We start from the raw sequence: 25,887 nt of genomic DNA, 5'->3' as shown, positions 1-25,887 counted from the left end.
AGCAGTTCTCCTATCGGTCACTGGCGTGGAGGAATTTTGGCCCATAATTCTTTATAATATGTCTTCAATTCACTGATGTTTTTGAAACATTTGTTTACGTACAACTCTTACCGGTTCTCCCAACTGTGTTTCAAGCTGGTTGAGGTTTGGACCTTGACTTGTCCATTCCAAATCCATTCTGATGTAGAGTTGTTGGTGTGCTCCAGACCAGCTTCCTCATCTTTATCTCCAGATATATCTGGTACACATGGTCCACTCCATGACTGCATGGTGCCCAGGTCCGGTGGCTGCAAAATAACCCCAAATCATCACCCCATAACAGTTGCACTTGACACTAAGTGTCCATTGTTTCCGCTGAAACGTGTTTGGTTGTTGCCCTGTTGAGGAGTCCCTTTGGGCTCATCTTATGTTATACCTTACGGTATGTTCCTAACAGATCTCTCCGATCTCAGAGTGCAGGTTTACTCGTAGTTCCTAGAGCAGGGGTAGGCAATTCCGGTCCTCGAGGGCCGGTGTCCTGCATGTTTTAGATGTTTCCCTGCTTTAACACACCTGATTCAAATTAATCATCGTCATCAGCTTGTCATCCAGGGCTGCACAATTCTGTTAATGACACAGGTACTTTTATCACGGTGTGCTGAAGCAGGGTAACATCTAAAACATGCAGGACACCGGCCCTCAAGGACCGGAATTGCCTACCCCTGTCCTAGAGTATCCACATGTAGATTTGGAGGGCGGGTCTTCAACACAGGGATTTCCCCTCTCTCTTTCATTAAAGCTCGAATTGTTTGTTCAGGGAGGAGAAGGACTGTTAGACCATTCAAATCAGTTAGAGATGTTTCATGAATGAAGGGGATCACTTTGAGGTGAGAAGTGGATGCAGGTTGAAGGTTGCAGATGTTTTCTGGAATTTATTACCATTGTCACAATGTTGCTTTGTGCTCTGCTTCTCTTATCGTTCTTAGATTAACAGTGAGTGATGCAAACAGGCTCCTCCTTCTTGAATTTGGTTGACACCCCCCTGGACTGCTGCAGGACTTACCCACCTGGAGGTCAAACCTTTGTTGCCTTCTGCATGAGTGCAGGTTGTGGCCTTCTGCTGCTGAGTATCATTTGGTCCTTTGGTATTATTTTGGAACTAATAAATTATCTCCTCAATGTTTTATTTGCGCAGTTTCGCAGATTTTGTAAGTGATAGGGCAGTGTAATCAGGAATCTTCTTTCAAGAGTCTGCGCAAAGAAGCTTTCAGAAGATAAATGGGAAACCAGTAGAGGAAATAAGGTAAATTAATTAGGAACAACTATTCTTTTTCTTTAATGTCCTTTTTCTTAAATATCTAAAAATAACTGTTGTTGGCACTGGGCTTTTTCCAGACTTCTGGGAATAGGTTTTTTTTTTTTTTAGAATTTCAGGGATTAACTTTGCCTTTCACTAGTTAATTTGAACTTTCAGAGCGGGCCAGAAATGGTGCCTGTGATTGTGAACTCAGGATTTATCCCAAACATTGCTTTTAACTCTCCCCTCTGTAACGACTGGAATAACAGACAGGACTCAAAAGATCGACTCGCAATAAGGAAGTATTAATTCAGGCCAAAGTTCGGTACACAGAAGTCAGTCCACAAAGCAAACAAATCTAATAGTGAGCAGGTGTAAGGGAAGTCCAGAAAACAGGCAGGGCTAAAAAAAACCAGGAATCAAAAACAAAAGGAAAGAATGCTGGAACGCTAGAAACATACTGTAGGTACCAAGACAAACTGGCAATGAGAAACAGAAACTACACAGCTCAAATGCTCTAAATGAGACACAGGTGAAACTAATCAGGGCCGGGAAAGCAATCATGCTGGCGGGAAACTTGACAGGAAGTATCTACTGTAAGGTTCAGAACGTGACCTGACACCCTCTCCCTCTGTGACACACGTGTGCTTCACCTCTATTTCCCGCCCCGCTCAGCCCGTCTTCCTGTCAACGGCTGCTGAACATGGCTCTCAATGTCCCGGGTGTTGTTGCGGTGGTGCTGTTCTACTTACTGATCCTGGGGACGGGCGTGTGGGCCGCCCAGAAGTCCAGAAGAGCTGAGAGGAAATGCACCGGGGACCAGACTGCAGTGGTGCTCCTCGGAGACCGGAACATCAACCTGGTGGTGGGCATCTTCACCACGACAGGTGGGTCCGGCTGTACGCCGTAAAATCATTTATAATGTAGAATTATTTATGATGTGAAATCTGTAGCGGAGCCAGAGGGGGGGCAAGGGGGCAGTCGCCATGGGGCCCACAAGCTCATAGGGCACAATGATAGGGCCCCGTTTTGTGTGATACGTTCATATATAATCGTAAATTGTAGGCTATAATTATGATAAAATGTACATTGTGCGGCCAGTGTAGATGAATTCTTATTTTACAACTGTCCTGAACGCATCAGGGCTGTGACCCGACGCTGATTGGTTGTAAAGCCTGATTTATGGTTCTGCGTTAAATCAACGCAGAGTTTACGCCGTAGGCTACGCCGTAGGGTACGCTGTAGGGTACGTCGTAGGGTACGACGTAGGCTACGCCGTAGGGTACGCCGTAGGGTACGCCGTAGGCTACGCCGTAGGGTACGCCGTAGGCTACGCCGTAGGGTACGCCGTAGGGTACGCCGTAGGGTACGTCGTAGGGTACGCTGTAGGCTACGCCGTAGGGTACGCCGTAGGGTACGCCGTAGGGTATGCCGTAGGGTACGCCGTAGGGTACGTCGCAGGGTACGCCGTAGGGTACGTCGCAGGGTACGCCGTAGGGTACGCCGTAGGGTACGCCGTAGGCTACGCCGTAGGGTACGCCGTAGGGTACGCCATAGGCTCTGAGTTGGTGTAACGCGGAACCATAAATCAGCAGTTACAGCCAATTTGCTGACTCTGCAAATTTGCTGCCATGAAGGGGATGAGCGCTAAACTTTAAAAGAGGACTAAGCATGTACAAAGTTTTGAATGTTACCCTGTTTTCCACGTCACCTGGATTATTTTGTTCGGGCCAAGGGTTATGGAAGAGTCAACTGCCATTGGTGAGTCAGTGTAACCTTCATAAATAATAGCCTTGGCCACCTGCCTATTTGAATGTTCTTTGTGTTGTTGTCAACTAGACTAGAGTCTATTCTCTGTTATAGAGCTCAGAAATGATGTTATAGACTGCTGTCTAAATAGATGTAATTTTAGACCAGTTATGTTTTTCTTGTATTTAAGCTGTATCAAAGATGGAACTGAGTCAGTCGGTGACTATCTGAGTTTTCAGCACCGTGTGATTGACAGCTGTGTGTGTGTGTGTTCTTCTGAACAAGTTTGTGACTTTACTCTGCTTTCTGCAGCATAGGCCTATAGGCTTGCTTGGCTCAAGACAATTGAGAATAAATGTTGTTTGATGGATAGGATGAGGTGTTGTTGAACGTTAAAATGACTATCATAAGGGCCCATCAAGAATGCTCCGCCCCCTCTGTACTGAGACCCGCGCTCCGCCACTGTGTGAAATGATTCATAATGTAGGTGAGAATTCTGTGTGGGGAGTATAGCATCTTGAACTTTCAAAAGTGAGAGGGAGCATCTTTTGCATATTCACACTTTTTTTACTGTTTGTGTGACAGGCTAGTGTGTGTGTTTGTGTGTGTTTCTTCTGCAGCTACATGGGTTGGAGGAGGTTTCATCCTGGGGCTGGCTGAGGCCGTCTACACCCCCAAAATGGGCTTAATCTGGGCTCTTATGCCTCTACAATACTCAGTGTCCTTTATCTTTGGTAAGAGCATGGAAGCAGGAGGATGTTCTGATCTGAAGATCAACGTGTGAGACCTTTTCTGAAACATCTGCTGTTCAGTGGTTTAGCAGGTACTGCGATATAAAACACAGTTTATGGGATGAAGACTTGGTAATGGTTAATATCTCGTCCACTGCACTAGGTGGTCTTTTCTTTGCAAAACCGATGAGAGAAAAGAAATACATCACCATGATGGACCCGTTCCAGGAAAAGTATGGGAGTATCCTGAGTGGTGCTCTGGTGCTGCCGTGTCTGGTGGTGGAGGTGCTGTGGGTGTCCTGCACGCTGCTTGGGTTAGGTAGATGTACATCCTTCCATCATTACAGTGTTTTCCTGGACTGGATCCTTTTAAAAACCTTTAAAATCCTTATAATGTATGTGTTTTTCTGACAGGATCCACCATGAGTGTGATACTGGACTTACCCTTCAGCTACTCTGTGTGGATCTCAGCCGCTGTGGCCATCGTCTACACCTTGTTGGGAGGCCTCTACTCAGTGGCCTACACTGACGTCATCCAGCTGACTCTCACATTCCTCAGTCTGGTAAGTACGAGACCCTCAAGACGAGAACGCAGACGCAGTACTACAAGGGTTTTATCCAGGGCAGGGGTCGGCAACCCGCGGCTCTAGAGCCGCATGCGGCTCTTTAGCGCCGCCCTAGTGGCTCCTTGGAGCTTTTTCAAAAATGTTTGACCTTTTTTTCCTCTTGACATTTCGACTTTTTTCTTAAAATTCTTACTATTTCCTCGACATTTTGACTTTTTTCTCGACATTTCGATTTTTTTTCTCAACATTTCGACTTTTTTCTCGACATTTCGCCTCCGCCATTTGCCTTCATTCTTATACTAGACTTTTCATTTTTTGTGGCTCCAGACATTTGTTTTTTGTGTTTTTGGTCCAATATGGCTCTTTCAACATTTTGGGTTGCCGACCCCTGATCCAGGGGAATGGTTTATTCTGCTAGTCTATTTTTACTCATCCATTCATACCAGTTAAGTACGGAGCCGTCTCAGTGGCGCTCTTATACTCCTCGTTTCAGCTCTGGTAATCATTGAAGTTAGTATTCATGCTAAAAAGGCTGCTGGAATCCTGACAGTCTAGGTGGGAAACTCAGCAGATTGGACCGATTGGATCTTGTTCTGAAAATTAAATCATTTGTTTTCAGTGGCTTTGTGTTCCCTTCCTTCTGGTCAATAACACAGCGATGAGCATTACCAAGACGGCCTTCAATCACACTTTTCAAGAGCCCTGGGTTGGAACTCTGGATAAAGATAGTGTCTGGAAGTGGATCGATGACTTCCTCATGCTGGTAAGATGATCAACGTTTCACACATAGTCGACTGACAACCGGAAAATGAACATGCATTTTGTTTGACCCTATAATACGCTGACTGCTATAAGATCGTGTTCAGTTATTTAAACCTACAAATGCTGCTGTTAGCTGGATCAAATGTGACCTGTAATAAAATACTTGAAGAAGAAGACTTAGCCGCAACGCTGGGACCACCTGCCTAGCGACGGCTCCTTCGGTTCCTGCAGTTCAGTTACAGATCAGGATTGCTTCCCACAATAGCAGAGCATATTACTTATCATCACTTACTTGTCATCACTAGTTTCATCCTGGCTCAAAAACACAGGGGTTTGATTTAAGGTTTTAAGGTAATTTACAGGGAATGTTAAAAATGTAGTGTTGGTAACCTGTCAGTGTGTTGAAAACGTGTTTGCCAGGTACGAGCTGTGTGTGTTTGTGAGGTATTAGCAGTTTAAAGAAAAAAATATTTTCTCCTACACATGAACAGCTGTTAGTCTTGGTACCTTTTCACATGATGGCTCCTTAAATGCTTTACTGGATTCTAGTGAAAGAAAACGTTATGTTGCTGATATGATGCTAATGCTAGCTCAATCCAACACGTAGGGTTGCCACCTTTAAGAAATAGAAATAAGGGATTCCCCGATTTTAGCAGCGCAGGCGCCAAAAAAAGGGACATCCCCAAAACTTCTAAAATGCATAGAAATGTATTTATTTTATATGAAAAAACAAAACGCTTTGATTTAAAGTTTAAAGTGCTTTAATAGCATTGAACTTGCATGACTGTACAGACAGCCAACCATACTAGTAACTGAAATAGCCTCCTATGCTACATATGTCCACATCAGCCCAAATGTATAATATAGCTACAGGCAAAGAATATGGTGTAAAAGTTAATTTATTTCAATAATTCAACTTAAAACATGTATATTACATAGTCTCATTACAGGCAAAGCAAGATATGTTAAGCCTTTATTTGTTATAATTTTGATGATTGAATTGTTTATTGATTTCATAATATATTCTAATTTTTTGAGATTTTTTATTTGGGGTTTTCATAAACTGTGGGCCATAATCACCAAAATTATAACAAATAAAGGCTTGAAATATCTCACTTTGAATGTAGTGGGAAATAATATATTTGTTTCACCTTAAGTTGAATTTACTACGAATGAAGTTTTGCAATATATTCAAATTTTTCAACCTTCACCTGTATATTATGACATAAATAAACAAGAGAATAATATGTGTCTGTATTGGTTTAATACGGAACGCAACTTTTAATTCCCAATTACGGAACAATTCTGTATTTCAAGGGACGGGTGGCAAGCCTACCAACACGTCACATCTCCACCTGCAGACTCAAAACAGGAAGTTTTAAGGCAGTATTGTGTAACTTCCTGTGCTGGCTTTTAACATTTTAAAGATCAATTGGAAGTCTGTTTATAAAACTTAATGGTATCAACTGGTGCATGGCTGTAAATACTTGCAGATGCTAAAACCGTTTTTTTTTTGTGATGCTGGATTGACCTTACCATTTACAAGCTCAGCCTCCTGTTTGCTCTCTAGTGTTTGGTTGCAATCTTGTCATAGCATACTTACAAAATCACTTAGGTTTATAAACATAAAAAAATCAAGAGAGGGTGACTGGTTGAAAATATCAGTGTCTGTACTCATGAAATCCTCACTGGCAGTAAAAAACACTGTTATGAGGAACCACTGGGGGCTGAATTTAGGATGGACACCTTTCTGTCTTGAGTATGTTTGATCACAGATCACATCTTCTTCCAGTCGTTGGTGTGTTTCTGATTGTGAAGGAACACTTTGTGTGTCCAGAACCTGAGGTTTCTGTCCGTGACTAAGAGACGTGACAGCAGAGCAGAAACTGCGTCAGTCTAAAGTGTACATCATCTGGAAAAAGTCTTTATTTCAAACATGATGGCAGTGTAAAGTAACAGACATGCTTGGACATACTGTAACCAGGACTGCAGGGAGATGCTTATATTTTGGTGGCAGCAGAAGTCTTGACATGTTCGAAAAGGAGTAGGAAGAATTAAGTTATGTACTTCCGGGTCAAACGTTCCTTCGTCCAATCATGTCTGTCGAAGGGTCCTACCCTTTCCGTTTTGGTAAATGTGTTGTGTTTTTTTCTCTTTTGCCGTTGTGTTTTCGCTTTTGCCGTTGTTCAATTCAATTAAATTTTATTTGTATAGCGTCTAATACAACAGATGTTGTCTCTAGACGCTTTCCAGAGACCCAGAACATGACCATTTAAACATAAACCCCTGAGCAATTATTACATAAACAATGGCAGGTAAAAACTCCCATAGTGGGAGAAAAGCCTTAAGCCAAACAATGGCAAGTAAAAACTTTAGGAGGAAGAAACCTTGAGAAGGACCAGGCTCATAAGGGGGGACCCTCCTGCCGAAGGCCAGACTGGGGGGTCGGGGACGTCAACAGCACACAGCAGACATGCACGCAGGAATGTGGAAGCAGCAGCAGGATGACCGGGGGGGGGGCGACAAACATGCACAAAAGAGAAAAAAGGGGGCCAGCACAAGAAACTACAGGAACGATAGACAAAATGATGGCTATGAGATACTTATAATAAATAAAAATGGAAATGGAGAAAAGAGGAAGGGAAGAGGAGAGGAGAAGAAGGGTGAGGGGCACCACCCAGTGGATCATGTCGGTGCCCCCCTGCAGCATAAGCCTATAGCAGCATATCTACCGCAAAGCTATATTTGAGACTAACTATTGTTAGGATTTCATGAAATTGTTAAAGCTCAAAGAATTTAACACCGGTGGGCGCTCTCTTCATATTCAAAGTAACCTCGTGAACCTCGCCGTCGTGAACCCTTCGGACTTCACTCCATTTCGCCACGGTGCAGTACCCCCCGCGACCGCTAGTTAGCGATCTGTTCCTGGATGGTTTATCCGACTTTTTCCGGTCACAATGAATCAAAGAGATAAGGACAACTATTGTGCAAAAAACCAAAACAAAAAAAATCACACATACACGAAGAAAAGAGCGCTGAAAGTTCACGACTGCTTCAAACCGGAAACCGGAAATGCGTTGCTTCCAAGCGAAACAATCACAGCCCTCTCGTCTGCGTGTGGTCTGCGTCGCCTCGACGCATAGTTACAATTTTCGGGAGGTGCACGTCAGTGACGGCGTCAGTGACGGCGTCAGTGACGGCGTCAGTGACGGCGTCAGTGACGGCGTCAGTGACGGCGTGTGGTACGCGTCGACGCGTACCACACGCCGTAGGCACGGCGTCGTTTTGACGCAGAACCATAACTCAAGCTTTAAGGTGTCTTCCCCTTAGCTGGCTCTACCAATGAAATTAATTTGCAAAGAACACCCCCCTTTTAGTATAAAAAGGAACTGGATCGATGACCAGGCGTGCATTTCTCCCTTACTCACCGTGGTCTGAGACAAATGTACCTCCGGCCGGAAAACCTTGTACTTGAACATTAAAAGTTGTATTAACCTGTGATTCTATTCCACTAGTTTTTCTTTTGGTTCACCAGACAAACGAACAGAAATCTTTCACTATTATAGTCTTGTTCTATAGCTGCAACTATGACTACTGACTCCAACACACTAGAGTTTACCGTACCTAGAGATTTACCAACACCAGCTAGAGGTTTACTAAACATTAACTATAGGCTTTACTAAACAGAAAGGTTTTAAGTTTAGTTTTAAAGGTGGAGCATTGTGTTTTCTCCTTTGTCGTTGTGTTTTTTAATTTATCGTTGTGTTTTTCAATTTGCCGTTATGTTTTTTAATTTGTCTGGTTTTTCAATTTGCCGTTGTGTTTTGCACTTCCAGGCCACCGTAGTGTTACACCTGGAAAGGGGAAAGTTTTAATAAAAGACTCGGACACGATGCTTTTTCTCCAACAGCCTGAGCAAAAATTGTATTTTCAATTTTCAAAATATATACATTCACAGACGTTTGTTGAGCACGAGTTAGACTTGATAAATCGATGACAGACTGTCACTTCTCAAAACAATCAAGCAAAACTCCACACTTTTTTCTAGAGGACACCCATGAACACTATTCTTATTTGAATACATTTTGAAAAAACTAAATAATAATTATATGAATTAAATCACATAAATACAAAATAAAAATTAATTAAATCAATATCGCATATGTCTATGGTTTTCCTAGTCTCTGGTTGAAAAGTTTTTCCAGGATTTTGGAGATTTGTGGGAGAAGAGAAAGGGGCCTGTAATTTGTGAAGATGTGATTGTTGCCAGTTTTGTACATTAGTATGATCTTAAAAATACTCTTAATTCAATGTTTCAAAAGCAGCAATGTTTCAAAAGCATTAACAATGTTTCAAAAGCATTAATATTAGCACAACTTTATCAGCTTGGTGGAAATTTCTTAAAATAGCTAAAATTTCACTTTTTCCATGTGACCGTACACCCATATGGAACAACCCAGACATCGTGAAAAATGATAAAAAGATGGTTAACTTCGTTCAATGGAGAGATCAAGGAATACGGTACTTACAGCACGTAATTGTAGGAGGACAGTTTGTACCTTTCAATACACTTATTGTTCAATACGGAGTTAGCAGGAATACATTTTTAGAGTATCAACAATTTAAGGCAATAATAAATAAAACATACAAAATTAGCCAATTAGATTTACAACTTCCCGCTAAGATAATAGATTTATTGAATCTAAGCACTTTAAAGTTGTTATCAAAACTCTACAGGTTAATGTCTAAACTGGACGATTCAGTCTCTCTCCCGATCTCTAAGTGGGAGGCGGATCTCTCTCTTAATACCGACCAGTTTTCTTGGTCACAAATATGCTTAAATACGTTTACTATGACTAAAAACCCAAACCTACAACTTAGGGCTGGGCGATATGGCAAAAAAAGTGATCACGATTTTTTTTCCCATATTGAACGATCTCGATTTTTAATCACGATTTTTTTAAATCAGAAGATCCCCCCCTCCCTTCTGGAATAAAATAGAAAGAAACCAGAGATTAGTTTTTTTTTTATTAACAAATAAAGCAAATAGCATGTTTTAACAAGAATCCAGAATGCTACCAGTGGTACCCACCGAAAAAACTAGGGATGCACCAAAATGAAAATTTGAGGCCGAAACTGAAGCGGAATAAAATTTAAAGACTTGGCTGAATACTGAGTACTGAATAGCCTACGGAATGCGGTTGTTCACAGTTTTTCATTTATTTTGCCATTTTTTTCACAATTGCATAGATAAAATTGCAATGACATTATTAAAAACAAAAACAGTAAACTAATATGAGTTGAGCCACTGTCAAGCAGCTGGCGATGCGGTTGCTTAAATTGACCAACAGGTGGCTCTCTAACATCACAGTTTGTTTACTGTGCGTGACTCTGACGCTGGTTGGTAATTAAGGAGTTAAAACTCACTCGCCACTTAGGGGACTCAGTAGCCAGCAGAATCGGCAGTTTTATTACATTTATTAACTGTAGTACCGCTATTATGAGAGGTTATTTCTCACAGTATTAGCCTAAAGGGACTTAAGGCTGATTTATGGTCCCGCGTTACACCAACGCAGAGCCTACGGCGTCATCTGGTGAGCTCTGCTTGTTGCCTCCGCGCTCCGACACATTCACTCCGCTGAGCGCGCACACACACACGCACGCACGCACACACACACACCCATGTCGGGGCCGCGGAGTTTCTGAAGTCGGCGGTGATCAGAGTAATTTGTGGTACAAGCAGAGCGAATCACAACTTTAATGAGTGCGGTTCGAATACACAATACATCCATCACGAAGGGCATTTTGTGAATCCATCACACCCTCCTCCTGTACGCTCGGAAGAAGTTGTCCGGCGAAATAAATAAATAAATAACCGCTAACCGTGAGTTCCGGTCGGCTCGAAGCTAAGCTAACGCTAGCCTGCGGTTGTTGTCTTGTAGTTTTATTCTCTCTGGTCACGCTTGCTCCCACCAGTGCAGGGGAGGCAGATGTGACTAGTGTACTGCCTATGGTCATGCAACTTGCCGCGGCATGTCATGCATGATCAATTAATGCAGACAGCGCGGTGCCAGGAAAGCGGGTTGTGATTGGTTGTCGTGCACTTTGCTGCAGCATGTTTTGCACGTGATCGAGAAAGTAGACCCACAGCTGATCACCGTGATCGAACTTAATTTGATCGCGATCACAAATCGAGATCGTATAATCGCCCAGCCCTACTACAACTTATACAGTACAAAGTTCTTCATAGAATACATTATACTGGACAAAGGATGTTCCAGATGGGCTTTGTCACCTCTAATATCTGTTCACAGTGCACAGAGAACACCCCAGATAATTATATGCATGCTTTATGGTTCTGTACACCGGTACAGAGGTTCTGGAAGGAGATTTGTGAGGATTTATCCACATGGATCAACCACAGAATCCCAGTGTGCCCCACGGTATGTATATTAGGTCACCTGGGAGACACTCAAATAGATCCTAATTGGACACACCGGGTTCTCACTGCCTTATGTATCGCAAAGAAAACCATTCTAGTAAATTGGAAACAAAAATCCAGTTTATGTATCAACCATTTTAGGAATCTTTTATCTGATCATATTAGTAGTGAGATAATGTCTGCCTCCACTGAACAACATTCGGCTGAATTGCACTCTCTGTGGTCCCCGTTTATTGGCTTCGTTACCTAGTGGGGGCGGGGGGGGTGGTGATCTCGTAGCCCTTGGGGTTGGGGGTCGGCTTGGGGGGTCTGGGGCGCGGGCCTCTGGTGGCCCCTGGGGGGCGGTGGGGGGGGCCGCGGGGCCCTGTCCCTAGCCGGTGGGGGCCTTGGGGGCCTGTGGGGGGGGTTACCTCATGGCGGTGGGGGGGGGTGGCTGGGGAGGGCTCGGGCGGGGGGCTGTGGCTGGGGCGTCTCCGGGCCTCCCGGGGGGGGCGGGGCCGTGGACGTGGGGGTCCCACCCAGAGGGCCCGGTCCTGCCTGGGTGGGGGGTGGCTGTCTGCGCTGGGGGGGCATTGCTGCCTTGGTCCTCCGTCGCTGGGCGGGGGCCAAGTGCCCCTGCGGATGTGGGGACTCCGGGACCCTTGGGGTGTCCGCCGGGGTGGCCTCGGGGGGGGGGTGGGGCCGGGTCCGGGGAGCGGGCCTCCCCTGACCGGGGGGTGCACGGGCGGGCGCGGCGGCGGGGTGGCACCATTCCCAGGTATCTATGTCTTATGTTGTCAGTATGAATGGGAGGATGTTGGACCGTTTCCCCCTCCGTCTGGGGGCTCCGGCGGCGCCGGGGGCGCCCTTGGAGGTACGGTGGGGCCCTTGCCCGGCTCGGGGGGCCGGCCCCCGTCTACTGGACGGCCGGTGGGGGGACGCGGGTGTCTTATCAGGGCCGGCTTTGCTGGTCCTGCTTCCTGGCTTCGGCCTCCGCTCCCCCTCTTGCCCCCCCTACACGATTCATACGCACATAGGCGAAAGGCGGGGGGTCCGGGTCGTGGGGGGCACTGTCCCGCGGGGCCTGGCACTCCCCGCCTCACGGTTTTAACAGCAAAATAGACACTGCACATTCAACACTTTATAAATACACTTGACAAGGACACGTAGTTCGGGAGGGGGGGGGGTCGGTGTCAATCGATACTTGGCCCTCCCTCCTCCCTGTTTTTATGGCATTAATCACATGCACTCAACACAAGGGGCGGGAGGGGGTCCCACATCACCCGCGTTCCCTCGCCGGCCTGGGCCTGGGACGGGTGGGTCGGGTTACCCGGGCCTGGCGGGGCCCGCCGTGCAGCCTGGGGTGCCTTCTGGCGGTGCTGGACCCCCCGGGGAGGGGGAAACGGTGCGTGATTGTATGTCTGTGTCGGTGAGAATGCGGTATGGAAGGGTCCTGCCATGGAGGATTTGAGCCTCCATTAGCAGGACATCAAAAACTTAATAATTTATCAATATTATATTATACAAAGATGGTTATTATTATTATTATTAGTAGTATTATTATTAGTATTATTATTAGTATTATTATTATTATTATTATTATGTATAGTATATTATATTATTATTAGTATAGGTATCGGATAGGTGAATGGATGAATGAATGGGATGCCTGGGTCTGGGGCCCTCCGTTGTCGGGCCTGCGCGGGTGTCGCCTTGTTGGGGGGTTCCCTCTCTCCGGGCCCGTCTCCGGTCCCCCCCGCTGCCTCTACGGCGGGGCGCCCCTCTGGTCTTGGAGGGCCACTTTCGTGGGGGACGGGTGCGCCTGCCCGCGTCGGCGGCCGGGGCGGCTCTGTCTCTCCGGGCAGGCTGGCCCCCTGCCGGGTGGGGGTCGTTGGCCTGAAGGGTGAGGGCCTCCTGGCCGCGTGTCCGGCCCGGACCGGGTGGCCGGGGATTGCCTGGGTCGCGGTCGGTGGGTTGCCTCCCTCCTACTTCTCCCCTCTGTGGGGTTGCCGGTGGCCTGGGTTCCGGGCTCTTCCTTGTCGGCCTCTGGTCTCGCGGGTGGCGGGGTTGCTCCCCCCCCTCCCCCACTATAGATACACTTCAGGTGGAGCTTTGTTTGGTTTATTACACACACACACACACACACACACACACACACACACACACACACACACACACACACACACACACACACACACACACACACACACACACACGCACACACACATACACACATATAGTAATTTAGTCACATGCATACACACACACACACACACACACACACACACACACACACACACACACACACACACACACACACACACACACATGCATGATCATATACATACACACACACACACATAGACATACACACTGGCTTGTTCACCTGCATGCTGGCTCTCTAGTTTTTGGGTTTAGGTAGCGGTAGCGATAGCTTAGCTCAGACTGCGATCAGATCTCAAGATTTAGGTCGATTGCTGTTCGTGTTTTGGATGGCTCCGTGCCGGTTTCGTGCTTTGTTTGTGGTTTTTTGTTGCAGATTTCCAGTGCTTGACGTGTGTCTCCGTGTGTTCCTGCTTCCTGGATTGGCAGTGGATGTCGTCACCCACCCCCCCCCCCCCCCCCCCCAAAAAAAAGAGTTTGTATGTGTATATTTATGTATGTGTACGCATATGTGTGCGTATATATATATGTATATATCACATATAGTAATAATGCACATATATACACTTTTGGTTTCTACCGTCATGGTATCAATCAATAATATGTGTGCAGACAAGGAAAAAAAAAAAAAAAAAAAAAAATACTCTTAATTACCTTTTTTATTGTTTTCAAGACAATCGCAGTCAATGGATGTTTTTTTTGCATTTATTCACAATATCAAAGATTGGTTTCTCTTGTATGGGATTAAGATACATTGAACTAGTATTACTCTCAATGTAATTTAAATGAATTGCTGTTTCTGACAAAGGTATTTTTTTCTGCTAAGTTTGGTCGAAAGTTTGCAAAATATCTAATACATTTATTTACCACATCCTTTATATTAATAATATTCTGGTCATTATCTATACAATACCAAGGGTGACTGTTATATTTAGAGGCTTTTTCTGATAATGCTAGGTTCCATGTGGCTTTAATATTGTTTTTATTAATATACAATAATGTATAATAATACTCCTAATAATATCTGTTTTCTGATTCAGTAGTTGTGTGTTTTATAAATTCCCTAAGAGATTTTTTCAGCTAGTACGTGGCCAAGAATGACTCAAAGCCCGTCAGACTCTTATCAAAGAGATTTAATCCCTGTCTGGCCTCCATGCACGTGTACATCTGATTACTTGATTGCATCACCAAGGCAGATGTGGGCAGAGGATATTGGGTTGAGGATAGACTTTGGGAACTATCGTTTATCTGGTTTAATGAGCGGAAGCTTCATCCAGACAACTAGGTTTACTTGAAGTATTTCTCAGTAGTTTTCCCCTGGATGATCAAGTGCTGCAAATATGAAACATAATCAATGAAGGAATTGTGAAATCTTGAGGTCTGCTGATTTTTTTTTTCTGCAGTTCTTTAACATGATTGCGTGGAAAAAATGAGAATAACAATTATTAACAGGCTTTTTTTCTCTCTCAGTCAGAGGTTCTTCAGGTTCAGATGCAGGTTCAGGTGAAGGTGAATGTAAAGGTGCAGGTTCAGGTTTAGGTTCAGATAGATTTGCTCTGCAGTATTGAGTCCCATTCACAGACAGCCAGCTGAAACAGCTTCATATTATCATTCTTCCCTCATCTCTTTTCTTCTCTTCTTTCTCCCCGTCTGCTCTTCCCTCCAGGCTCTCGGTAGTGTTTCATTTCAAAGCTTCCACCAGAGGACGCTGTCCGCCTCCTCATCACTGACAGCCCAGTTAACCTGCTACGCCGCTGCCGTTGTCATCGCCATACTGGGAATCCCTCCCGTCCTGGTTGGGGCCGTCGCCGCTTCCACAGGTGGAAGCTAACTTGTAGACAAAAGATGACAATCTGACAATAAACACAGACCACCGCTCTCCGAGGATGTTTATTTAGGCCTTTGATTGTAGCCAGAATGCTCAGCTGTTAAATAATTTTAGTATATTTGAATCACACTTGTTTTATGCATGTCAACTAACTACTATTAGTTGGGATTAAATTGTCAAACATGAGATTAATCCAGGATAAAGAGGTGGACATTTTTAATAATTAAACTTTTTTGTTTCTTTCCTCCAGACTGGAACTTGACTCTGTACGGTTCTCCATCTCCATATGTACGCGGGGAACACAGTTTGGTCCTTCCTCTCACCCTGCAGTACCTCACTCCATCTTATATTTCAATCATTGGAATTGGCGCTGTGGCCGCTGCCGTCATGTCATCCACAGACTCCAGCCTGCTGTCGGCAACGTCTGTGTTCTCCTTAAACATCTACAAAAACATCCTGCGAACAAAGGTGACATGATCTGATCTTGAGCAGGTTGATAACACACAAACAGTTATAATTCACTGAGTCTTTATTGAACACGCTCATTCAGCATTCATGGTGCTGCAGGTCAGGAAATAGGTGAACCCTTGCAGTTAAGGCTGAATTATGCTTCTGCGTCAAAATGGCGCCGTGCCTACGGCGTGTGGTTTGGATTGACGCAGAGGACACGCCGTCACCTGCGCCGTCAATGACGTGCACCTCCCGAAAATTGTAACTACGCGTCGAGGAGACGCCGACCACACGCAGACAGAGAGGGCTGTGATTGGTTCGTTTGAAAGCGAAGCATTTCCGGTTTCCGGTTTGAATCAGTAGTGAACTTCCAGGGCTCTTTTCTTCGTTTATATGTGATTTTTTTTGTTTTGGTTTTTTGCACAATAGTTGTCCTTATTTCTTTGATTTACTGGGACCGGAAAAAGTCGGATAAACCATTCAGAAAAAGATCGCTAACTAGCGGTCGCGGGGGGAACTGCACCGCGACCAAATGGAGTGACGGAGAAGTATGAAGGGTTCACAACGGCGTCACGGCTGCGGCGTGTGCTCTGCGTTGGTTTGACGCAGAAGCATAATTCAGCCTTTAGTAGGTGGTCAAACACTGGATCAGATCGCTGCAACATTCAGGAGGACTGTTTGTGCACATTAAGAGAAATGTTTCTGTATAGGGGTGGAATAAAATTAGTTTGTTTAAACATTGCATCCATTTATGTACACAAACAGCTACTTGTGAAGGTTTTTTTGGTTCGGTACTACGTGGCCTGCACATGTGACACCAGTGGCCACCACTTGGGGGCGGAGTTTAGACTCAGTTGAGAAAATACAATAAAGAAACTATTGGAAGAGGACGTTATCGTTTTTTTTAATTCAAACATGTTGAGCACAGTAGACCTAATAAAGAGTAGACGCTGCATCGACTGCTGTTTTGCTATGATACAGTTACATTGAAAACGTATATTTTTATAGTTTGCATGCAGATAGTAGGCTTAACAGTAATATAATGTCTTGTGTCTGTGTCTTACATCTATTCTGAATGGACCTCTTGAGATTGTTCCACAGTATCTCTATGAGATTCATAAGAAAAAAAAGCAAAGCTAAAATCCTTTTTTTTAATCAAAGTAGATTTAAAGCACAGCTCCAACCCATGAATTGGACTCCAGGCAGTTTTTTATTGAAATAATTAGTCTATGGGTTTACTTACTTTTTTCCTGCAGCGCTGTGGACGTTTCGTGAGTGTTCTCAACAGAGAGACTAGAAATCCTAGTACTTAGTTTTCCCAGCTTAAGCGTTCCTCTGCTGTGACTCTGATGATGTCATGAATGTGGTGCTATGTATAATGGTATTTAAAAAAGAAGCCATGCCATGGTGTGACATCCAGCTGATGATAGCACCTCAGTGGTATTTAAGAAGAGACTAGGACTGGTCTGGCTTTAACTTTCCACTCAAACTAAACTAAACCCATATGATCACATTAAACATTTTTGGAAGCACAGATACGTGAATGAATAATCAATAAATCTCCATGTTCCCAGGCATCGGACTATGAAATGAAGTGGGTGATTCGAATCTCTGTGGTGTCGGTGGGTCTGGTTGGGACTTCCATCACGTTCTTCACCAGCAGCACCCTGGTCCTCTGGATTCTGGGAGCCGACGTCTCCTACACCCTCATGTTCCCACACCTGGTTTCAGTGCTCTTCTTTAAAATAACTAACGGTTACGGTGCCACAGTGGGTTACGTGGTTGGGCTGGCTCTGAGGATTCTGTTGGGAGAAAACGTTTTGGGGATTCCTATTGTTCTCCAGCTTCCAGGCTGTACTCTGGAGGATGGCGTCTTGGTCCAAAAGTCTCCTGTCAGGACCGTGTCCATGCTGGTTACCTTGGTAACCATCTTGGTGTTTTCTTCGCTGGCTTTTTTCCTCTTCAACCGTGGCCTCCTCCCTGAGAGGTGGGACGTCTTCAAAGTGAAACCTGTTGTTGCCGTTTCACCGCAGGATCCCGTCACACAGAACCTCAAAGAGGATGATGCTGAGTGTGAGGAGAGCAGCTATGGAGTTTCCTTACAGCCACTGACGCAGACTAGAACTTAATTTGTTCCAAAAAGATCCCATGATTGGTGAAATCTGTGAGGTAGTAACCTTTATTTATTTTTTTTACAATTATTATACAAGGCTTCAAATTGCGGAGATCAGCACCGCCCCACCGCGACCCGAGTAATTGGATTTGAATGGGAGAAAATGAAAAATGATTATGATTATGAAAGTACAGTGGGACAAACCATATTTCACTGCTTTTATGACTGTGCCGCTGCATCCTGACTCCGCCTTCCTCTTTTGTGCCCAACTGCAAGTGCCTTTGTTGGTGCAGAACGTTTTGTTGACATTATGGGTTTTGGAGAAAATATGCAAACTTAAACTTGGCAAGCTGTTTTACGTACATGTACAGTACATATTAAACCGTAACGTTATTGACATGAAGGAATTGAAGAAGCGGGGAGACTGTTTAGCCAATCAGAATGCAGTACACAATGCACAATGCAGATCCGTGAAGCAGCGAGACGTGAAAGGTGAAAGGTATAGCGAGGGATTCCTGTGTGTGTGTATATATATATATATATATATATATATATATATATATATATATATAGTTACATCAATTACCTCATTTGGATGTGAGTAATCGCTATTTGTAGTTCCTTGTTTTCTGCAAAAAATATATTTTACAATTGTTCAGCTTACCTTCACCGTACAGTATATGTATATGATAGTATTTATGTTGGGAACCAAGGTTCATGTACATAAAAACAAAGATTAGTCACAATCAGAAAAGGGTACATAATTTAACCAATTCAACCCCTATATGCCTTGATAACCTAGGATCGGTGGAGATGAAAAATCTTTTTTTAACCAGACTCTTTACTAGGAATGATCTGATACTTCCTCTGAACAATTTCATTTTCAAAGATTTTCAGTCTTTTTATTTCAAAGATTTTCTTGCCTCTGTGGTGTAAATAGCAGAAGTTTCAGAGATAGAAATATCAAAATGTCCAAAAAGCAACACTTCACTCTTAGGTAGTTCTATCATCTGGAATATATAAAAGATTAGTCAGATGAAGAAACCTTTCTTTTTTTTTTTTTTAAATATCTTTTTATTATTTTATAATAGGAGCCCCGACAAGCATTGACAAAACAAAACAAAAGAAAAAAAACAAAAGAAAGAAGAAGAAACCTTTCTAAACATTTTTATTTTTTTTATTTTCTAAACTACAGTATTTAACTTGATTCACAGATTTAAACTCAGAAGAGAGTCAGAAGAAAGGTTTATGTAATTTATTTGACAAATTTAAACAATTTAAAGCCCATTTCACTTCATCTGAGCAAATAGCTTATGATCCAAAATAACTAAGCAAGTGCAAGGCGGCCAGCCCTGCAAACCCAACAGCATGCATGTTGTAGCAGCACAGCAGAAACACTACAAAACACGGTGATAGTGTACACACAACACCACACACGACTGGATCAATTGAACATGTCTGATGCCTTATGCAAGTTTTGAGGGAGGTGACCCGAGACAAAACAAAAGAACACAAATATAAACAAACCTAGTTAGTTCGCCCTAATAGACTGCACTCCCAAGCATACAGGCTACAAATGCAGGACGGACTAACTAGAACTGAACAAAAACTACAAGTACAGCAGGACACAAAACAAAAAAAAATAGAAATCACACAATACTTTAATTAGACGTAATTTGAAAACATTTAAAATAATTGTACCTGTACCTGTGCGTCGAATCCCAAACAGTTCCCATTCAACGGCTAAGGTCATCAGCATGGCTAAAACCCTCATGCCTGTGCGGTCCTACCATAAAAACACAATTAAAACCTGCACATACAGTATGACACCAACAAATGTGTGGTCACAAACTTTGAATTATTATGTATGGTATGAAAAGGCAACCCAGTTTAATGTGTTTTTTAAAGTGTGTAGCGAGTGTAGATCTCTAATTCCACCACAAGAGGGAGTATCTCCTCGCGTGTGCGCCTGTTGTGGCGCTCCGGGTCATCCTGACGTTCCTCAGCTCAGATAGCTACCAGCCTGCCATGGAGGATGCACAGAATGACTCCTGTCTCTTCTTTTCCTGTAAAAACAGGTTAGTAAAGTCTGTTAAACGACCACAAATCTGGTATAAGGACTATTAAAAACCTGTTGAGTGAATACATTTTTTCGATTTAGAAATCGTGATGTAAACTGCGAGAAGCTTAAACGAGAGATAGCTCCACTCTTGGCCCTAAAAAATAACACAAAATGGCGGTGTGCCAAAGTTTTTGCTCGGTTTTGTAGGGCTCCTGTGCATTTATTTTTATTTTATTTTCTGAGTGACTGAATATTTGAATTACAATAAGTTATTAAGTTATTAAGATTAAAGTGTGTTTTATGTTTTCATCCTGTACTGGGAGTATGATGATGTTCGTTGAGGTTGGGCAGCTTATGGAGTATGTTTAGTGACTGAAACAATTTCGTGAAAACCTGAACATGTAAAGGAAAATAGTAAAATTCTGTTTAATAAAAATAATGAGACAGCTACCAGACTGTCATGGACAACGCACGGAGTGACTTCTGTCTCTTCTTTTCCTGTGAAAACAGGGCATTTTATCCTCAACCTACGGCCTGTAACAAACGCTGGTGGTACAGTACAATAACACACTAAGGGGGTGAATATACTTACTGTTCAGAATGCGTACGCATCATGGCCGACACGCGTATCCTGCGCAGGCTCAAACAGCAAGTATATTCGCCCCTTGAGAGAGTTGAGGTCTAGCATTACAGAGCTGTGGGATGAATAAAGGCTAATAAAAAAAAACAATCAGACACACTCACAAAAATATGAATTGCAAACAACAATGCTCCCATATGACATGAGCCCCTGGTACAGGGGGGCTATGGTGGTCAAGGGTGATGGCAAGATGAACTTGCGAGACTGCCAGATGTTCCATGGATTGTTAAATCTGGTAAACGCTGTAGGTGGAGGAGAGGGAGAGGAAGCAGGAGCGGGGCTGTAGGTCCAGACTCCTGCTAAAGCTGAACAACAACCCAACAACCAAGTTCAGACTCTTCTATCAGTGACACATTTGAGACGTTTTATCCATCGGTCTATCAACTATAAGTGTAATCCGTTTACCAACTGCAGATCTGGTAACAGTTATCTATTCAAATGAGCCGAGCTAAGGTGATGGAGCAGCCTAAGCAGACCAGCACAGACCTCTCTCTCTCCGGCCGGCCCCTCCAGCGCCTCTGGGAGCTTCCCGGGTCCAGCACTGCCGCATCTCGCCAGGGTTCTTTGCAAATTGAATTTGCAAGTTAGTTGGTAAATAACATTTGTAAATATCTAAATCTGAGAATCAACAGGAGAATACAGATTTACAGGTTTGATGAAAAAAAAAATTGTTATGCATTATGCAAAAAAAAATATATAAAGCTTCTAAAGTCCTCATGAAGAACTTCTACAAGGCAGTCCACGCAAGAAAAGAAGAGGACTTCAGTTTCGGAGCTTCCCATGTGTGAGCAATGTCAGTCTGGGCATCGCTGTAAAAGTCTTTACCGGCTCCGTCTGTGCTGGTAGGACACCCAGGCGTTCCCAGGCCAGGCAAGACATATTTCTGCGGCGTGTCCTTGGCCTACGCCGTAGCCTCCTGGAGGTTGAACAGGCCCAAAATACCTGCACTGAGTGAGAATCAGCAAAAAGCTAATTTAATGCTTTAAAGACAAAATGATTATCGATACAGCTCCACACTATTCGAGGAATAAGCTTCAACAAACTCTGAGCTCTGTTTCAGATCAGCTGGTCACTCGCATGTCAACATTTTGGTTTTTCTTTTCATATCAAAATATAATCATTAATTCACTTAAAAAGTTACACACCTCAGATTTTTAATAGGCACCACGTATTTTCTTATAACTTTAAAATATTAGTTGGGAGTTAATCGATCTGTTTCAAATTAAGAGTTCAAATGTTTTGCAGTATCACAATGTGGCCACTAGATAGAGATGTTAAACTATTTTTACAGTGTTGGTGTAACTGGAAAGACTTTAGTCTAAGGGGAGAAAATATTATCAAGCAAGCTCAAACATTTCTTTCATCTACAGAACCTCCATCTTTACCAACAGTCCAGATACATTTCTGGAGTGGATTTTGGGAGCGGATTCTTGTGTGAAACAGGATTCAAGCTGCTCAGCGTCCTAACGGTTCACTTTATGATACAGAATATTTTCAGTTTGGAAAGGTTTAAACTGCACTGAGGCCATTTGCTTTTGGAGTGGATGGAGTACGTGGGCTGCTGAAAAATGCCGGACTTTACCTGATGGATGGAAGCAAATGCTCTATGACCTGTGTATATTCTAGCTGCCAAATACATAGGCTTCAGTGCACCAAAATACCATCAGAGATGCAGGTGTTGGAAATGAGTGCGGGAAACCAGTCAGAGGCCCCCATTTATTTATCATTTAGACCAGAGGATACCGCATCATTTCTAAAAAGATCTTTTACTTTTGATACATACCCGCATTCTCAGATCAGATCTGAACATACCTTTATTTTGGTCATTAACGAGCCTTTAGCTGCATTTGTGGCTAACTCAGTGAGCTGTGTTCTTAGGAGAGCTCTGGAAGTGCTACCGGGCCCATGCAGGGATTTTCTTTACAATATCATATTTTTGATGCTGTGTCACTTGAGGAACCATTTTCAGTCTTTCCCCTAAAGTGATTTCTTCAGAATTTCTGTTTTGATGTCGTTATGTTCTTTGAATGATAACATAATGATAACAGTCTTCAGACATTTTGGATGAAATTTTTAACAGACTGTTTATCATCTGCCCATCTATACTCATCATTAATTGGTAAACTGTCTGTTTCAGCGTTTGGTTGCAGTTTTCTATTTTCTTTTGTGAATAAAATCTTGGTTTATGTAACCTTTTACACGCCGTCCTAACTTTTTTTAAATCGGGGTTGTAAAATATGTTTTTTTTTACAGAATTATAACTTCTTCTTTGTACTGAGAAATAAGAGCTACCTGTGAATCCTTAAAAATAAATGAACTGAGAAAGGAAGACTTTAACATTGTTTTTAATAGTGGGAATTGAGAATTACAAAGCAAGAGCAGATATTGTCAGTCAGTCATTCACGGTTAAATCCCTGATGAAAAACAGTTCTAGAGCTTAAACAGCATGCTTCGTGAGCACAGAAGATTTAAAAAGTAAAAACTTCTTATTTTGGGTTGCTTCCATATGGAGGTCATGGTAAAAAGTAAAGCTTATTTTCTCTGATGTAAATTCTGAATAAAATGCAGGAATGTATATACTCTGATACTACTAATTTGAACAAAACGTGACTGGTGATGAAGTCTTTCCGTTGCCTTTACAAACAGAAACAGAAACACTGTTTGAACTCCAGCGTGTTCCCAGCTCTGAACAGGTGAAACTGCTTCTGGTAAATATTTCTCCTGTGAACATGCAGGTCCAGTGGTCTTCAAGGCTTTTAACTGTAAGAAACATTCCAGGTGAAGAGGCTGCGGTACAACAGCGCATCCACAATAAGAAGCTATAAGCAAATCAGTGTTGAACAGTGTTGTACATGATTTTGTGACAAACGAGTTCAGCTCAAAGAATTCTGCTGAGAGGCCGAGCAGACCAGTCTGACGTTCTCTGAGGCCCATCCACAGACTAAAAACACTCAGTCAATAAACTATACTGCATCTTGTAACCATGCTCTGTTGAAGCCAAGTTTTGACACATGATTACTATTGTTTCTGTCATCTGTAGTAATAAAGCACTTAGTGTACAGGTTGGGGGAGTAGAAGTCAGTCCCTTCTGACCGTCCCAGAACTGAACCAGAGGTGTGCAGGTTATTGTGATCTTGAAAACAAGCTTTGAAACTTTGGACTCTTAATACTCTGAAATATGAATATTGTATTATAGTATAAATGCAGTGGGAAGAAAAAGCTTGTGATCCATTTGTAATTTCTGGTTTTCTGTATTAATTCCCCATTAAATGTGATCTGCTTTTCATCTAATTCACAATAACAGACAAACACAATATGCCTGAGTGGATAACAAACAATTTCTCATGTCTTTATTGAACACACCCGTTAAATGTCGGCAGGCCCGGGTCTACGAGGGTGCAAAAGCATGCATTGCACCCTCAGTTTATGTGTTTGCATGCTCAGTTGAAAAGACGAAAAGAAAACTGACAAATGCGCGCGTCAGCCTGATTTATGGTTCCGCGTTAAATCGACGGCGTAGCCTACGCAGCGACGCGCAACGTACGTTCGCGTCACCACGTATCCTACGCGTTGGTGCAACGCGGAACCATAAATCAGCCAGTGTCCGTCACTCATCTGCTTCCAGCCGTTCCTGCACCAGCAAGACGTTGCTCTCTGCTGCTCCATTAACACAAAGTAACCATGGATATTCAGAAGTGGTTCAAACACAACAGTTTAAGATTAAGATTCCCAGAATATTCTAATTTTTTGAGATAGGATATTTGAGTTTTCTTAAGCTGTAAGCCATGATCAGCAATATTAAAATAATAAAAGGCTTGCAATATTTCAGTTGATTTGTAATTAATCCAGAATGTATGACATTTTTGCATTACAGAAAATAAAGAACTTTGTCACAATATTCAAATTTTCTGAGACAATCTTGTATATTTATGGTTAAATGTATTTTTGTTGCTATGTTTTATTTTCTGTTGCTAGATTGTCTGATGGGTGAGGTAGTCCAGACTAAATGTAGAATTTTCTTTGTACTGCAGCAATATTGCTGCAAAAATGCACTTGAAATGCACTTCAAATATTCTTGTTTTGCTATTCTTATTCCGCTTGAAATTATGGAAAAATGCATAATTTAGTGTTGAATAACGTGCCGGGCATGTGCACCCCCTCTGATCTGAAATGCACCCCTAGTCATCATTTTCTAGAACCGGCCCTGAATGTCGGTCTACAGGGAGGAGGTCTGGCATCTGACTTTGAGACAACAACCTGGACCCGACCACAGCCAAGACCAAGGGGATAATAATGCTCTCCAAGCACTCCACCCTCTAGATTGACGGAGAGGATGGAGAGCTTCAAGTTTCTTTGAAATCCACATGAAGGCTGACTTCATTGGGTCCAGAAACATCTCTCACCTGGTGGGGAAGGCCGAACAAAGAATGCACTTCTTCAGGAAGTACAGTCTTTTTCTTCCAACACCTGTTGATTCACTTCTACTGCTCCACCACTGAGAGTCTCCTGACCTACTGCTCTATGTGGTTCAGCTGCTGCACCGTCCATTACAGGACGGACCTGCAGCGGGTGCTAAGAGCAGCAGAGTAGGTGATTGGGACCACACACACACACACACACACACACACACACACACACACACACACACACACACACACACACACACACACACACACACACACACACACACACACACACACACACACACACACACACGCACACACACACGTCCCCTCAGAGACATTTACACCGACAGACTCCAGTGGAAAGTCAGGGGAATCATCAAAGATCCTTACACACATGACCTATACCCCCAGGACCCACAGGCTGTTAAACATGTGTCCCACTATTCCACAGAGAATAAATGATGACCCACCCACCACCAACTGTGCAATAAGAAATGCTTAAGAAAGGTTTATAACATTACCACTTCCTGCATGCACCATGTCATTGTCTTTAGGTCTTCATTTTTTTTTTAAATAGATTTTTTTTTTTGTAAATATAGCTCTCTATTGCGCTGAACTTAATACTAAAATTAAAGAAAAATGAAGAATTGCTCAACTTTTTTTGTTTTTCCTGCAACAGTGGTGATAAAGTTCTATTACTGTATATTCATCCGTGTGAAC

General features: G+C 43.2%; 1 protein-coding gene across 2 annotated transcripts; it reads left to right on the top strand.

Moving 5' to 3' along the window:
* Window positions 1–710: 710 nt before the first annotated feature.
* Window positions 711–18,311, top strand: LOC133446741 (high-affinity choline transporter 1-like). 2 transcript variants are annotated; one of them, XM_061724762.1, is made up of 9 exons: window positions 711–1,282; window positions 1,952–2,163; window positions 3,646–3,759; window positions 3,920–4,075; window positions 4,171–4,319; window positions 4,942–5,085; window positions 15,335–15,488; window positions 15,747–15,964; window positions 17,521–18,311. In XM_061724762.1, exons 2-9 carry the CDS (start codon window positions 1,980–1,982, stop codon window positions 18,073–18,075), a joined length of 1,674 nt encoding a protein of 557 aa, XP_061580746.1. In that variant the 5' UTR covers window positions 711–1,282; window positions 1,952–1,979; the 3' UTR covers window positions 18,076–18,311. The 2 variants fall into 2 exon arrangements, with proteins under 2 accessions (XP_061580746.1, XP_061580756.1); XM_061724772.1 differs by lacking the exons at window positions 711–1,282; window positions 1,952–2,163 and having other exon boundaries at window positions 3,747–3,848.
* The last annotated feature ends 7,576 nt before the right edge of the window (window positions 18,312–25,887 follow it).

This window comes from Cololabis saira, chromosome 1 (genome assembly GCF_033807715.1).
Source record: "Cololabis saira isolate AMF1-May2022 chromosome 1, fColSai1.1, whole genome shotgun sequence".
NCBI lineage: Eukaryota > Metazoa > Chordata > Actinopteri > Beloniformes > Belonidae > Cololabis > Cololabis saira.
This window is presented reverse-complemented; position numbering and strand designations above follow the sequence as displayed.

What these genes read in the sequence shown, in the direction of transcription:
- LOC133446741 (XM_061724762.1), top strand. Translation starts at nt 1,980, where the DNA reads ATGGCTCTCAATGTCCCGGGTGTTGTTGCGGTGGTGCTGTTCTACTTA. An exon ending in TCGATGACTTCCTCATGCTG is followed by an intron (nt 5,086 to 15,334) that starts GTAAGATGATCA and finishes TCTTCCCTCCAG; the next exon opens with GCTCTCGGTAGTGTTTCATT. An exon ending in GGCCGTCGCCGCTTCCACAG is followed by an intron (nt 15,489 to 15,746) that starts GTGGAAGCTAAC and finishes TCTTTCCTCCAG; the next exon opens with ACTGGAACTTGACTCTGTAC.